Source organism: Elgaria multicarinata, chromosome 4, assembly GCF_023053635.1.
Source record: "Elgaria multicarinata webbii isolate HBS135686 ecotype San Diego chromosome 4, rElgMul1.1.pri, whole genome shotgun sequence".
Classification (NCBI taxonomy): Eukaryota; Metazoa; Chordata; class Lepidosauria; order Squamata; family Anguidae; genus Elgaria; species Elgaria multicarinata.
In genome coordinates this window covers 138,576,642-138,592,519 of record NC_086174.1, presented here as the reverse complement: position 1 = coordinate 138,592,519, position 15,878 = coordinate 138,576,642, and the positions used below count along the sequence as shown (strand labels likewise).

At 41.5% G+C, this 15,878-nt stretch overlaps 1 protein-coding gene across 2 annotated transcripts in view; it reads left to right on the top strand.

Annotated features, from left to right (window-relative positions):
* The window catches only part of CTNNA1 (catenin alpha 1), an 82,252-nt gene that overhangs the window by 47,772 nt on the left and 18,602 nt on the right, over positions 1-15,878 (top strand). For both annotated transcript variants that reach the window (XM_063125257.1, XM_063125258.1), the window contains exons 9-12: positions 231-383; positions 10,519-10,611; positions 11,220-11,376; positions 14,146-14,346. In XM_063125257.1, coding sequence (XP_062981327.1) covers positions 231-383; positions 10,519-10,611; positions 11,220-11,376; positions 14,146-14,346 — 604 coding nt within the window. The remainder of the gene's footprint in view (positions 1-230; positions 384-10,518; positions 10,612-11,219; positions 11,377-14,145; positions 14,347-15,878) is intronic.

Genomic DNA, 15,878 nt, shown 5'->3' with positions numbered 1-15,878 from the left:
AAAAACAATATACAAAAATTTAAAATCACAAAAACATACAATTTAAAACCACAAAACATACAAAAGCAAACCCAGGATAATTATGTATTGCTAAATGTGTGGGAGTATTTGTGTTTACTTAGAAGGATCACTGGCAAAGTAAATTGATTGACTTTTATTAATACAAAGGTAAAAACAAAAAGCAGTTTACTTTGATGAAAGACTAACATTGTTTTTATCTCTATTCTTAGCTCCGCAAAGCTGTTATGGACCATGTTTCAGATTCCTTTCTGGAAACAAACGTGCCACTTCTAGTTTTGATTGAAGCTGCCAAGAATGGGAATGAGAAAGAAGTTAAGGAATATGCACAGGTTTTCCGTGAACATGCCAACAAGTTGATTGAGGTAGCGTGATAATTACATTTGGGTAGTGTGCTACTATGTGAGAAGCAAGTTATGCCTTGCGTAAAGTATTGTTTATCCTGAGCCTGCTGCGAACTAGTTTCATTGTATGACCCCAGGTTGGTTCATTCATTCTCTCTCCCCCCTTCCCCCATGATCTTATGTTACTGTTCAGAATAGAAAAATAAATTAGAAAAGTCTTTGGGGAAGCAAAGAAGCAAAAAGTAATCTCTTAGTGACACTTTAAAAAAATCTTCCCACTTATACAACATCAATGTCTGGCATGTCTGCAGCAGTTCTCATGTCACTGGTAGTCAAAATAGTTGCCTTATGCATGCAGGAAAAAATAGCAAATGGAAGCATTTGGTTAAAAGCGAAGCTGTAGTATAGAAGCCATTTTGTTGTCGGTGACAAAGCAAGTGTTAAGTATCCAGTGCAGAAGATTACAATGTCACATAGATATTTTCAAGCAACTTATGTTGCTTTTCTTCATCCAAAAGTATATGTTGCTCATGCAATTTGTTCTTCTCTTCTGTGGTTCAATTTCTTGCCCTACGCTTCTAAGGAGACACGAACAAGGTGCAATTGCCTTTTGTTTCACTTTTATTCATCATCTTGGTGCATCTTTCTAATCTTACCTTCTGTTTCCGGAAGCTTGCTTTTCTTTTCTAGGCTGATGATTTCTTAAAATCTGGTTTTACTTCGGGTTGTGTCCTTGGAAAAGCATTAAATGCGTAGAAGCCTTTTCCAGTTGGTTGTGCTGTATATTTTAAATTGTTGTTTTTTAAATTCTTGTTGACAAGTTGTGAAGAGAAGTTTGGAAACATGACAGCATAAGTACTGAACATAAAACCCCTAGTAAGCACCATATAATGGAAAATTCCACAGGTTTGTGTTTGTGGACCAGAACAATTACATTAGAAATGGCTGTAGAATTGTCACTTGATTCATAGCAATGGAAAACATAGAAGCCAGAATATCACAATTTCATTTCTGCATGTTGTTTCCAGTAATGTATGATTTCAGATGGGCTTATCAATGCCACGTGCTGCTTCTAACACAAGTGTAAAAAGGCTTTATACCAGTATGGAATTCTTGCCCAGGGAAGCTATAAGTTTAAAGCTAGAACTTTGTCAGGCTTAAAGACTGCTTAACACATGCATATTTATAACACATTGTAGTATCAAGTGTTGTCTTGCATTTTTAAATGAACTTTCGCCAATCAGTCACCACAGACAAAACTCATCCAACATCAGCTCTCACAATGCTTTTTCAGTGAAGATCATTAACATGTGTGGTTGAGATGTCAATAGTGTAACTGAATAATAGAAACACTATAGAATTCCATCATACAAAAAGCACAGCATATTAGCATGCAGCCTAAAACTTCCTGTAATTGCAGAGTAGAATGTTTAGAGATGTACTAAGTTAACAAGTACCTGTTAACTTCAGAAATTATTGCAAATCTGTTCAAAACAATTTGGGATTCTCAGGGGGGGTGTTTCTTAAATTAATACAGCCTCATGTGTGGGCATACATTTGTTCTACATATCTACCTTGTTTAACTTGTTCCAGATATTTATCTTTAAAGGTGCTAATTATAGAAGCCTAACTCTTGAAAAATAATGTTAGTTAACTTATCTAAAGCTTCTTTTTGATAATCTGCCCTTTCCCCACAGGTTCCTCCCCCCCCCCAATAATATAGACTTGAAATTAACAAAGTAGATTTGTCTTAATTGATCAGCTACCATAGTTTGGCATCTAAAGCATTTTATATAGCGTTAAGTCTTGCAGATCAACACAGTTGGGAGTAATGGCGAAAACTCAGCACTCTTCCACAGTTTATTTTCATGATTCATTGGAAGAAAGGTGACTTAAGCAGTAATCGTGAAGTGCTGAAGATTCGAACAACAAACCCAAAAGCTCACATGCTTGCTCAAAAAACTTAAACCCTATACTTGGTTTCTGCAAGTAAACTTACAGAGTTAAGAATGCCTCACTTGAGATATCAACCTAATTTCTTACTCCAGTGTCATTGTTAATGAATTTCAAAGCAAAATGTAAAGACTTGATCCACATTTGGAATGGACAGCCTTCTAGAAGACTACCCAGCTCTTACATTTCTGTTACCAGCACATTAGCTCAAATTGTGGCAAAGCGTTGTAGGGGAAGTAGTTGTATGCATGCATTTGTTACTATTATATCTGGCAGGATTGTCACTTGAGGGTAAATAGAAACTTGTTCATTCAAATGCTGGCAGCATCAGTAGGCAGCCTGAGGTCATCCCTGCCTCTTAATATGTAATGGACAGATTCCTGGAGATAGGTTACAAAGTTGGCAATAAGAGCATTCTTTTATCTGCATTAAAAATTAATTTGTTCTGTCTCTACTATAAGAAGCATTCCTTCTGAATTAACTAAATTATTATTGAAGGGCATATCAGTCACTTCCATGCATAACAGTCCTTGGTTGCTGTCAGTGTTCCTTCCTACCTGCTGTCAGTGTTCCAACCTATTTCATAGAATTGTATATGGAGTTCATGTTTTGGCTCTTTAGCCAAACTTAAATTGTACAAATTTGGTAATCTTTGTCCCTCGCCAAAAATGTTCAAAGTTTACTGTTCCAAAGCCAAGCAATACATAGCAAGGATAGTCAGCTTCTTGTCGGGAGGCTGGATTTTCTATAAAGTGCTAAGTGACCAGAGGGGCACGAGTGCGCACACACATGGTGTCATCCAGTTCTTCTTCGTGGTCTCTATGCATCACACATATGGGCTTTGTGCCTGTGCAGAGACCGAACCGGAACCTACTATAGCTGAGTGGAACGTTTTTGGCGGGAACCCCTCCCCCACGCTACCGCGCATGTCCATGGGGTTCCCGCCCTTACCTCAGTTCTTCGTCGTCCGCCATTGTGCTTAGACTTGTAGAACCAACCTCTAGTGTTTTTTCTCTAATATTCTCCTTTTCAATACTTTTCAATCTCTCTCTAATATCCTCTCTCTCTCTTGTTATCCTTGTTCTAAAATATATATATATATATATATATATATTTGTTGCTAGTTTTCCTCAGCGACTTTTAGTCGCAGTGGCCCAAACTGCATGGCAGTAAAGGCGCCATTCTGAAAATGCGTTAGGTGTGGGGCTAAACTTCCCCCTACCAACGGACATTCTTTGTGCGTTCTGTGTTTAGGCGAGAGTCACAAGGTGGAAGCCTGCCATCATTGTATGGCCTTCACTAAGCAAACAAGGAAGAACAAGTCAGACCATTTGCGTGCGATCCTCTGGGAAAAAGCTCTCAGAGTCACGGACACGATAATTCCTAAGCCAACTCAGATGGAGAAAACGGCACCGAGTAAGCCCGTTCCAGACCGCAGCACCAAAGAGTGCAATATATCCAGTGCGAACAATAGGGCACAGATACCCCTAACGCCTGGGCGGTCATTGGCGAGTTCCGCGGCCAGAAAGCTCACCAAAAAGGCCCGGACTCCCAAATCTTCTTCGGAAATCGAAAAGAAAAAGAAGAGGAATGGAGAAAAGCACTCAAAAAGGTCTCCCCGACCTGCTAAGCCTGTTCAGGCTCAACCAATTGCTTCTTCGGTACCGCCAACGGCCTCGGTACCGAGGCCTCAGTCGAGGCCAACATCTGAATTGACCTCGGTATCGAGGCGGCTGCAGAGCCTTTCAGAGGGAGAAATCAGGGACTCGGCCTCGGTAGCGTCGCTACGGGATCCACCACAAGCGCTGGAAATAGAGGAACCTATTCCTTGGGTACAGCCATCTCCCAGACCAGCAGCCGTAGAAAGGCCAAGACATGAGTGGGATAGAACGTCCCAATACTCCGAATGTCAGCCCAGACATGAATACTACGATTGGGATTATTATCAACCACAGAGGTACTTCCCACAAGACCGGGATTACCAATACGCGCTGGAGGCTTACTATGCTCAGCCTCCTCCCAATTCGCGGGTCCTTCACATCCCACTAGCACCGCCATCCCACCACCCTTCGCCTGTGCTTACTCACCGTAGCACCTCTACGGTACCGACAGCTACCGCTATGGCACCACCCCATCAAGAGCAATTGGAGGAACAGCAACTGCAAATCGTTACTGTGTCATCTCCCGAAAACGATTATCTGTCAGATACCGACTCTAGAGTGTCGGTTACTCCTTCGGTACCGTCGCCAGAGGATGCCCTGCATCCCCAAGACCCTGCTTCACCCTCTGATGACATGGGGAGATTTTCGGAACATATGCGAAGAATGGCCTAAGCGCTTGGTTTGCAGATACAACAACCCGACGAGCAGGTCGATGACCCTATCTACGATGTTTTCCAAACGAAGAGTACTGCGGCAGTCGCCATTCCTCTTCCCCCTGCCCTAAAGCAGACAGCGCAACTTTCCTGGAAGATTTCAGCATCGACGCAAACCTCATCCAGAAGACTGGAAACTTTGTACCGTATTCAAGAAGAAGATGCTGTCTTCCTCACGCAGCATCCTAAACCTAACTCCATTGTTGTGGAGTCGGCTCAGGGCCAGTCTCAAAAGCCTCATTCCGCCCCGGTAGACAAAGAGGGCAGGAAATTGGACATTGCTGGCAGGAAGATCTATTCTTCTGCATCCCTCGGCATCAGGGCCTCGACATACCAGGCGACCATGGCCCGATACCAACTCTTCCTCTGGGAGAAAGTGGGGTCACTATTTGACTATCTCCCAGAGGACAAGAGAGAGTTGGCTCGGGTCTTCCAAACGGAGGCGTCAGCAATAGCGAAGCAACAGCTATCCACTGCTAGGCACCAGGTCGACTGCCACTCCAAAAATATGATGGGGGCAGTGGCGTTAAGGAGGCACGCCTGGCTAAGATCGGCAAACCTAACTTCTGAAACCAAGGCCAGAATAGAAAACATGCCCTTCGATGGCGAGGGCTTGTTCAACTCAAAAATTGATGAGACACTGGATACTATATACAAAGCCCGTACTACAGCGAAGAACATGGGTTTCGCCCCTCCACCTCCTCAGTATAAACCAAGGCGTTGGTCTAGGCCACCCGCTCTACAGCAACAGCATCAACAGCGTCCACAATACCAGACCCAGGCGAGACAGCAACATCAACTTCAATGAAAGCGGCCTTACCAAAGCCGATTCCAACAGGACACGCGTCAGCCCGACTTCAACAAAAAACAGCGGGTTTGACTCCTCTGTCCCAGATCCACCTCCCTTTGCGAACCGTCTAGCACCATATTACCATCAATGGGAGTCAATAACATCAGACTCCTGGGTGCTCACTATCATCAACTCGGGGTATGCCATTGAGCTCAATGCTCTCCCTCCTTCTTCGGGAGTGAAGGTAACAGCGCCTTCCCCTCCTCTGCTTTTCGAGGTACAGACCCTGCTATCGAAGGGAGCTATCTCTCCCGTACCCGCAGAGGAATTCAACCAGGGGTTTTTCTCCCGCTACTTCACGGTCCCAAAGAAGGATGGAGGTCTTCGACCGATCATGGACTTAAGGCAATTAAACAAATATATTACCCCGAGGAAGTTCCGTATGACTACGGTCACTTCTATCCTGCAGCTCCTGCACAAAGGGGTTTGGTTCGCTGTGGTGGATCTGAAGGACGCGTACTTCCATATCTCCATCAGGAAGTCGCATCAAGCTTACCTACGGTTTTCGATCGGGGCGTCCCAATTCCAATTTACCGTTCTTCCCTTCGGACTTGCCACGGCACCGAGTGTCTTCACAAAGGTGATGGCGGTGGTGTGCGCCCATCTAAGACAGAAAGGGATTTACATATATCCGTACCTAGACGATTGGCTTCTAGTAGCGGACAACTGCTGCACGCTCCAGAAAGACATTTCAACCACCCTCAACCTGTTGGACTCGTTGGGTCTATGGGTCAACGAGGAGAAATCCATCTTGACCCCACATCAGAGACTGGACTTTATAGGGGTAACCCTATCGTCTTGAGACGGGAGAGTGTACTTGCCCTCGACCAGAGCGAACACTCTTCAAGATTTAGCCATCGCTACCGAAAGCTGTCGAAAGGTTTCGGCATGGACGATTCAGAGGCTATTAGGCTTAATGGCAGCGACCACCGCAGTCATCAGGTTTGCGAGACTCAGAATAAGAATATTGCAGGCCTGGTTTCTAAGGACGTTCGATCTTCGACACGATGCCCGACGAACCTACCTGTCGATCCCGAAGCAAGTGAGAGCATCTCTGAAATGGTGGTTTTCGATGGCGACTCTCCTAGAAGGGGTTCCTTTCCAACAAGAAAGCCCTTCGGTAATGGTCACGACGGATGCCTCCCTGACCGGATGGGGAGCACACTGCGACTCCTTCACTGCTCAGGGCCGCTGGCCTCCTTCACAGAGGGAATATCACATCAACCACTTAGAACTTTTAGCGGTGGAGAATGCAATAAAGACCTTCGGACAAATCATCGAAGGCCGAAATGTCCTGATCGCGACGGACAACACCACTGTAGTGGCGTACATCAACAGGCAGGGTGGAACAAGATCACACCCTTTGAACCGATCGGCACTCAGAATTTGGAACTGGTGCATAAAGAGAAAGACTCACCTGACTGCAATCCATGTAGCGGGAAAGGAGAACACCATTGCGGATTGCCTCAGCAGGTCTTTCCATGTCGACCACGAATGGGAGCTCGATACCGAAGTCAGGAACGATCTCTTTCGGTACTGGGGCCGCCCTGCTGTCGATATCTTCGCTACCGAAGAAAACGCAGCTTGTTCCAAGTTCTGCAGCAGAGCAGGACGAGGAAAGCATTCTCTAGGAGACGCTTTCACCAGAACTTGGAAAGGAAATCTTCTTTACATTTTTCCACCATTTCCACTGCTGACGAAGGTACTGGCCAAGATCCAAATGGACAGATCGGATTGCATCCTCATCACACCGTGGTGGCCTCGACAGCCGTGGTTCTCCCACGCCCTTCGACTGTCGAGCGGCAATTACATCAGACTCCTGTCGATACCGACACTTTTGTCTCGACACCAGGGCAGGGTTCGACACGCAAACCTGTCGACCCTCAAGATAACAGCGTGGGGAATAGCACCCACTCCACCTCTCATATAGAAAATTTAACTGTGGATCATATATTGTTGGCATCACTAAAGCCTTTAATGAGAAGGTCTTACGCAGCAAAGTGGCAAAGGTTCCAAAAGTTTGCTTCAGAAAACGATCAAGCACCAGAATCTTGCCAGTTGTCGTTGATCCTCAATTACCTATTGACTCTTTTTCAGCAGGGACTCAAACTCACCTCCATCAGAGTCCACTTGGCTGCTATTACGGCTTATCATTGTGGCATGGATGGGTTCTCACCCTTTACACATCCAACAGCCAGAAAATTCCTAAAGGGACTTAAGAATACGATACCGACAGTGAAGTGTATCGTTCCACCATGGAGTCTGTTAGTTGTATTACAGGCATTAACAAGGAAGCCCTTCGAGCCCATGGCCTCATCTGACTTTAGACTCCTGACATTCAAGACTGTCTTCTTAGTGGCCATCACATCGGCTAGACGTGCAAGTGAGCTTAGAGCTCTCAGGATAGATGCTCCTTACACTATTTTTCATAAGGATAAGGTTGTGTTACGCACAGACCCCGCCTTCTTGCCTAAGGTAGTGTCAACCTTTCATCTGTCCCAACATATCACTCTACCAGCTTTTTTTCCGAATCCTACAACACCTGTTGAGTCTTCATTACATACACTTGATGTAAGGAGAGCTCTTGCCTTTTACAAGGCTAGGACAGAGAATTTTAGGAAAACAAATCAATTGTTTGTTTGCTATGGGGAGCCTTCTAAAGGACTCCCTGTTTCATGCCAGCGACTGTCACGCTGGATTGTAGAGACAATTGAACTTGCCTCCTCTATCTCTAAATTAGACCTTTTAAAGCCTGTGACAGCTCATTCTACTAGAGCCATCTCAACATCTGTTGCTTTCAACAGAGGTGTTCCCTTGACAGATGTCTGTAGAGCCGCAACGTGGTCCACTCCGTCCACGTTTGTAAAGCACTACAGTTTGGACACCCGTGCTGTGTCAGGACAGTGCTGTCAGAGATCCTGAAATGATGGTGGTGAGCCGTCCATGTTGTGTGAACTTGCCCACTCTTTACTTTTCAGTTGTGGCTCTCATTGGCATATCTACATATATTGGGAGGTAACAGTCTCTTGCTTCATTATCCATTTTAAAGTTTTAAATCTACTACAGTCTTCATGGCTGCTTAAGGTTCTGTACTCATTTTGTATATAAACTACATTTGCAATTGAATAGGGAAGAGAAGCAGTGTGCAGGGATCATGAGTCTGGTCTACACTATTGCTAATAGAATTGACCAGGTGTTTCATATAGGTCTATTTTGGCTAAGAAAATAGCCAGTACATTCTTAAACTTGAAAAATGCAAGTAGAGTAAGTTGTGTTTAACATTTGCAATTTATCTCAGTTATTTGGGTTCTCCGATATGGATGTTAAAACTTAATTTTCTCTAGCTTCTTCTTGTTCATCTATTGTGATGTTTTTGTTAAATGCATTATATATTCAACTCTAAAATCAGAATGTCTTTTTTGAATTTGAGTGCTGTAATTCAGCAGGCTAACTCCAAAGGTATGTATGTGACAATACTTTTTTAAAATAATGAATCCAATACACACACACAATACACACACACACACACACATTATCTGCCTTTATAATAAGATGAATCTAACAAAAAGCCAACGTGCTTTTTAAAAATCTTAAAAACTTAGCTTACTGAATCTCTTCTCTGGCTCTAGACCTGGGAGAAAAACCCAGTCTGTCAGTATGGTGCTTATGAAAGCATAGATAAACATGCATGAAGGTATGCATGAGAGTATGGCAGAAGATGCCTTAAAGTAGTGAGAAGTCTTTATAGTTCAAGCCAAGCATAGCTGGAGCAAAAACATCAAACAGAGAAGCAAAGCCCTTTTTAACTTGACTCCCACGACAGTAGAGAATCTCTGGTGCTTGGACAAATACATTAAAATGCTTTTAATTGTTTTTCCCTTAATATGTGCAGGAATGTTTATAGACACGAAAAACCTTTAAGAGATCACCTGTCTTACTGACCAGAGTTTTGACTTCCTTTGGGAGACTCTTGCTAAAAAGGAGGCAAATTTGTGCTGCTCTAAGTGGGATGGAACACAGTGTTCTTGTCTTTTTGTACTAGTTTTACATATTTCTGTGCGCAAATGTAGGCTTTAAATAACAAGCTGTCAGTCACCTGTCAGCTAATACTATAAACCATTTTCGAATCCCTCCTCTGAGAACAAGTTCCAAAATATAGAACATTCTCACTTAAAAATAACATAGCTTTGTGTGACCTTTTCATTACCCTCCCAGAAAGCAAATGGAAGGACGTGTCTCTAGATAGCAGCACAAGGCTCCAAGCAAATCTTAGAAACAAGCAGTTGTCGTCTTTTTCTGCACCAGTTGGCAGCAATGCATTCTGTGCTGTATGTATCTTGGATGCACATAAACTGCTTGCACATGAGTGGAGGATGTTCTTACACCAGATTATGTTTTTTAAGAGGCCAAATGGTTAAGTGAAACTCTAGGCTGAAACTCTTAATACAACTCCAGCTAATGTATATGTTCTGTTCAGAATACCCAATTGAACCAGCTCTGAATCTGGGTTTTTCTCCCAGATTTTCCCAGAAAAATTTCTCCCAGATTCTCCCAGAAAAACAGACTGGGTTTTTCTCCCAGGTCTAGAGCCAGAGAAGAGATTCAGTAATACCTGGTTAATGTTGTGATGATACTGAATAAAGGAGGATTAACAATGTCTTTGTCAGAAGGAGAAGAATTTCTTGTGGGGAAAAAAGATTTTACTGTGTACATTAGTTCAAAGTAATGTATATGTCAGAGAATAAGAAAGCCCTTGACCTGAGGCTACCACTGGTTATAATAAATGTGAGTTTTAAGCAGTGTTCCAATGTCATAATTGATTGCTTTGGGAGTAGTTATCACTAACTGTGAAAGGTATGTGAACTCTAATGATTTCCTTATGAAAAGAGACTAGACACAACAGACTTACAAGGTTGCTTTTGATTCTAGATTATATAAACAAGCTACCTTCCTAAAATGCCTTACCTTTATATCTGCAGGTTGCAAATTTGGCCTGTTCTATCTCAAATAATGAAGAAGGTGTGAAATTAGTTCACATGTCAGCAAGCCAGCTTGAAGCGCTCTGCCCTCAGGTAAATTACAAGCTTGATCCATACATTCTATATTCCAGTTTTGTGGGGAACATTAATATATATATTTAATCCATATGCTATTTTGCCAGCTAAGAAAAATGCTCTGGAATAGATTATTTTTTGGTTAAGTATAGAAACGTCACTGTAATATCTTGATGTAAAACATCAACACATTTACTGGCGATTAGTTCATAAGGCTGGAAACATTACATCTATCAGGCATTTCTTAATAAGTTTAAAAGTTCCAGGCAAATGAAAAATCTCATGCAAATATTGAATATCTTTGTAAAAATGCTATTTTACTGTGTTTTACGTTTTTATCACTTCTAATATTTGAATTGTTTTCATGTATTTTATTGCTGTAAGACTGCTTGGGAGGGCTTCAGCCCTGAAAGGTGCCCCAAAAATATTTTAAATGAATAAAATAAATAAATAATCAACTCTTGAAGGACTAACCAAATCATCTTGGCCTCAGTTCCCACCAACCCCATCCCAGAATGACATTACTGATGAAGTCACTTGTCAGTTTCAGAGAATATAACTAATGTAAAATACAGAAAATCTGTAAATTCACAGATACGGTGTGAGAACTTTGCCTTATGTTGCAGGTAATTAATGCAGCTTTGGCTTTGGCTGCCAAGCCACAAAGCAAGCTAGCTCAAGAAAATATGGAGATGTTTAAAGAACAATGGGAAAAGCAAGTACGTGTCCTGACAGACGCTGTGGATGATATCACTTCCATTGATGACTTCCTGGCAGTATCAGGTAGTGGACTACAGTTTGCTAAGACTGCTGTTATATTTAGCTTTATTGTTTATCACACTTCAGTGGCACTGGGAGTATCTTTTGGAATTCTGTGAATAGCCTTGTTAGTCTGTTGCTACAGGAAAGATAACATTGCAGTAACAGACACAGACAAATGTACTATGCATTGAGCTTTTTGAACACAAGGGTCTGTTTCATTGCATGCATGAAGTAAATACAAATGGACAGTGAAGGTATCAATATCAATATACAGTAGGTATAGATACACTCACATTGATACCACAGGGAGGAAGCTTGTCTTACAAGATGAGATTTAAAAATGAAGGAATGGTTTCTAATATGATCCAGTCAGTTGAAGTCAGTGAACCTGTTGAGGCAAAAACTCCCAGGCAATACTTTCCTGTCAACCATGGCTGTAAAAGAAGCTTTTAATCTGGAATCCATTTAGCCATACAGCCTTCGCACTTTTTTGTCCCTGCTCACAATTAATTCAAATTTAGAGACATCATGCACTATAAGATCAATGGCACTGCCATAAACAAATACATACATCTCCTTGCAGCAACCCTGTAATAGTGCTTCCCTATCAACTGTTCTCAAGCAAGATTTACAACTCTATTTGGAAATTCCTTTTTGTGTTGTATTAGGCCAGCCAACATCTAGAAAGTGCTTAAAAAGCAAACTACTAGCCTTAGCATATAAAAAGCAGGTGCCCATGCTAGATCAATTGTTTAGACGGTGACAAAGAACATGTGCATAGTCAAAAATGTTTTTAAAAAGTGACATTGAAGATTATTTTCAAGGTCACAGGTCAAGTGCTATAAAGGCTTTAGCAATGGAAACACTGGGAATTATGACAAACATTTGGCTTTGGGCTGCTGTACCATTTCAGGTTGTGATCATAAATAGGACATATAACCTTTGATGTAGACAAAAATGATCAAAGAGAAATACAAGTTGTATACAATCAGTCATGTTCAATAACGTGAAGCTACAAGGCTGACTGAATAAGTCTGCATTTGATTATCACTTGCATGAAGAGTATAAGGAAATAGTTGAACAACAGGATTGGAAGAGATGATGTAGTCAGTGTGGTGTAGTGGTTAAAGTGTTGGGCTTGGAGTTGGGAGATCCAGGTTCTAGGCCCCACTCGACCATGGAAACCCACTGGGTGACTTTGGGCCAGTCACAGACTCTCAGTCCAACCTACCTCACAGGGTTGTTGTGAGGATAAAATGGAGAGGAGGAAGAGGATTCTGTACACTGCCTTCGGTTTCTTGGAGGAGAAAAGGCAGGATACAAATGCGATAAATAAATAAAAATAAATAAATGATGGTATTGCAGGCAGCAATTACAAGTAAAAAAAATGACAGTGTAGCTGGCCTACTGTTATGTGCTCACACCACGGTGAGGTGAGGATTATCATGCTTTCTTTTAGTGGTATCCGTTTTAAGCCTATCAAAGTTGTATTTGTTGTACAAATATTTCCCTTGTAGATAGGGAAACCAATCTGTTTGTTTTTTGTTTTGTTTTTTTGATTTTTTGCTGTCATAATTGTTTTGGATAAATTAAAAGAAGATATAGCTTCTGCCATGCTTTAATTCGCATGTTTTTCCTTAAAGACAGTGTTTTGAATCATGTATTTTATCTATTATATACTATAGAAGGCACAGCTCGGCTGCAAGCTATCCCTATTAAAAAGTGTTCAGCTGTTTCATGAACTTTAGAGATAATAATAAGGGTGGTGGAGGACTTGCAGCACATAAAAAGCACCAGTGATAGCGCCTTTTTAATGGTGTGCTTAACTCTAATCCTCTGCTCTGGATTCCGCAGACCTTGGTTGAGTCACCATAGACTTTAGCCAGGGGTGGAGAACCTTTTTTTCTGTCAGGGATCACATGGGTATACGGTTCCGTCTCCCTTTCTCTTTTTCTGCATTCTCCTCTCTCATGACAGATAGATTTTATCAATGGCTATTAGCCGTGACAATTAAATGGAACAGGTTACTGGGCTGTTTAAAAGTGCAATAAATACATAAAACTGAAGCTGTTTCTCTGGGTTTCAGGCTAGTGGTTTATTGCTTATTCCATTGGCAGCAAGACAGGGCAACATGAACTTCCCAGGCCGCAAAACACACCCATGGCCTGCTATTTATGGGTAATGTCAAGAATAGGAACATGTGTGAGAATTTACAATGAGGCGTAAATGACAAAATGGAGAAAGCGTTCTTGTAGTATAAATCTCACTTTTCCATAAAGTGCTAATATTTAATACCTTGAATGCCAAATTGAAGTATCTGAGAAATTGAGTAACCCAAAGCGTGAAATTGTCAGAGTTTCCTGAGGAACATGGACAAAATATTGCCAATGCAAAGTTGAGCATCAGCTTTCTGGGACTTTAAAAGATCTTCAGGTTCTTGAATTAATACCTGCAGCAGTTAATACGTGCAGTTCCATTACTGATACTTTTGAGATACCTTACCCAAGTCTAAAATAAAATAGACTTGATTTAGTTAATGTTTACCTTCATCTTTAGTTGAAAAATTGAAATAAAGGGGATTTTTTATTAATTGGAATGCTTCACTGCTGTGTTTCATGTTTATTGGGTAACAATGAGGAACTTTGGTTTTTGATAGCCTTAACCAATTTCATTCTATTTCAGTTTTATTCATATTTCAAATAAGGTGTGTGTGCAAGTAAGTAACATACTGGGGCTGATTTACACATAATCAGGGCAAAATGTTACTTTCAATTTCTTTTTTACCACCAGAGAATCATATTCTAGAAGATGTAAACAAATGTGTCATTGCTCTCCAAGAAAAAGATGTTGATGGCTTAGATCGCACTGCTGGTGCAATCCGTGGTCGTGCAGCAAGAGTAATTCATGTTGTCACTTCTGAAATGGATAATTATGAACCTGGGGTGTATACAGAAAAGGTTTTGGAAGCAACAAAGCTTCTGTCAAACACAGGTAGAGTAAACTATTTAATAGGCTTTTAATTTGGGATACTTAACATGTTCAGTGCTACTCTGCAAAGGATTTGGGGTGAAGTCAAATTATGTCTGTCCACAGACAGAATAGCATCCACAGTGATGCAGATTCTCCCCACCACCCCTTGCAGCTTCTTGTGCCCTCCAGAATCTGCTCTGAAGGTTGGGACTCTTTCCAGAGCATAATTTGGGGGCACTGTGGGAGGAGGAGAGGATGGGAAAAGTCTATTGCGCAAGCAGATGTAGCCCATGGTGTTGGCAAATACTATGGCATACAAAAACTATATGTGTGTCCTGGAGTGTATTAACTGCCTCAGCACGAACATCCATAATATTTTGCTGGGATATCTGTTTGAGGTGTGGATTTATTATAGCCATAATATACTTTTGTGTGTTTCATTGTAAGTACATCACTAGGAGGTTACTGGTTTACAGTATGAAAAGGCATGTAACTGAATAGTTCTCACTGTCTAAAATACTACGTTCAGTCCTAGAACACTTTAAGTGCATGCTGTATTCATGCTAGTTATGAGCTTGAGCTTAAAACAGCTTGCTGACACATATTTGTGCAGAGCCCCGTATAGTACACGGGATGTCAAAGAACTTAACTGCATTTTTTAAAAAATATGCAGGCTAAATTGTGTTGGCTCTCAAAAGTTGTTGTTTTTTAAGCAGGTTTTAATTAATTAGTATTTAGTTCTATTATCTCTAAGGTACGTTAAGCCAAACTATCTACAAATTGAACTGCCATTCTTCATTTCCACAGGTGAATTGTGTAAGTCCTAAAAGCTGGTGCCAGATCCTATCTTGGTGCCACTTCTGCAGATACTGCTATCACTGGTGCACCTGTGTTTGCCCCACAAAGCATATAAGCAAACAAGGAGGAATTAGGGCTACCTACTGCCACTACTGTGTATTGAACTCTGACTTTCCACCCAGTGCAGCCATGGGAGGGTTTGAGGGCTCTTTGACAAAGCCAGGAATCTCTACCCCATTTACCAAATTTGATTTCACTTGAGCTACAGGAACACATCTAATAGATTTGCCATTGAACTGAATTCATCATTGATTAACCATCATCAAATGACAGGTGGTACTGAAGATGACAGGTGGTACAGAAGGATTTTGATAAAGCAAAATCCTTCTGGTAGACTAATTTCACTCAATTTTGCCAACACCAAGTCCACGTTTCACTCTTCCCTGGAATGCTCTTCTTCTGCATTGATTAACTTGGTAATACATAGCACATTTGGGATTAAGATTTTTCATGCAAATCGGTGTGCTCATCAACGTTTAAAACCTGCCATAATTGAAAAAATCAAAATGCATTGGTTTAAAACTATTTAACTATATATTTGACAACTTAAATTTGGATTTAACTATGGTTGTATTTCCCTATATATTAAGGTTATTGGCAACTTTTTCGTGTGTGCAATTCCGCTCAGTGTGGTAAAAAGCTTGCATTAACACAGCCTCACTTTCAACCTTTATAGGTGTCAGTCGTATGTCTCT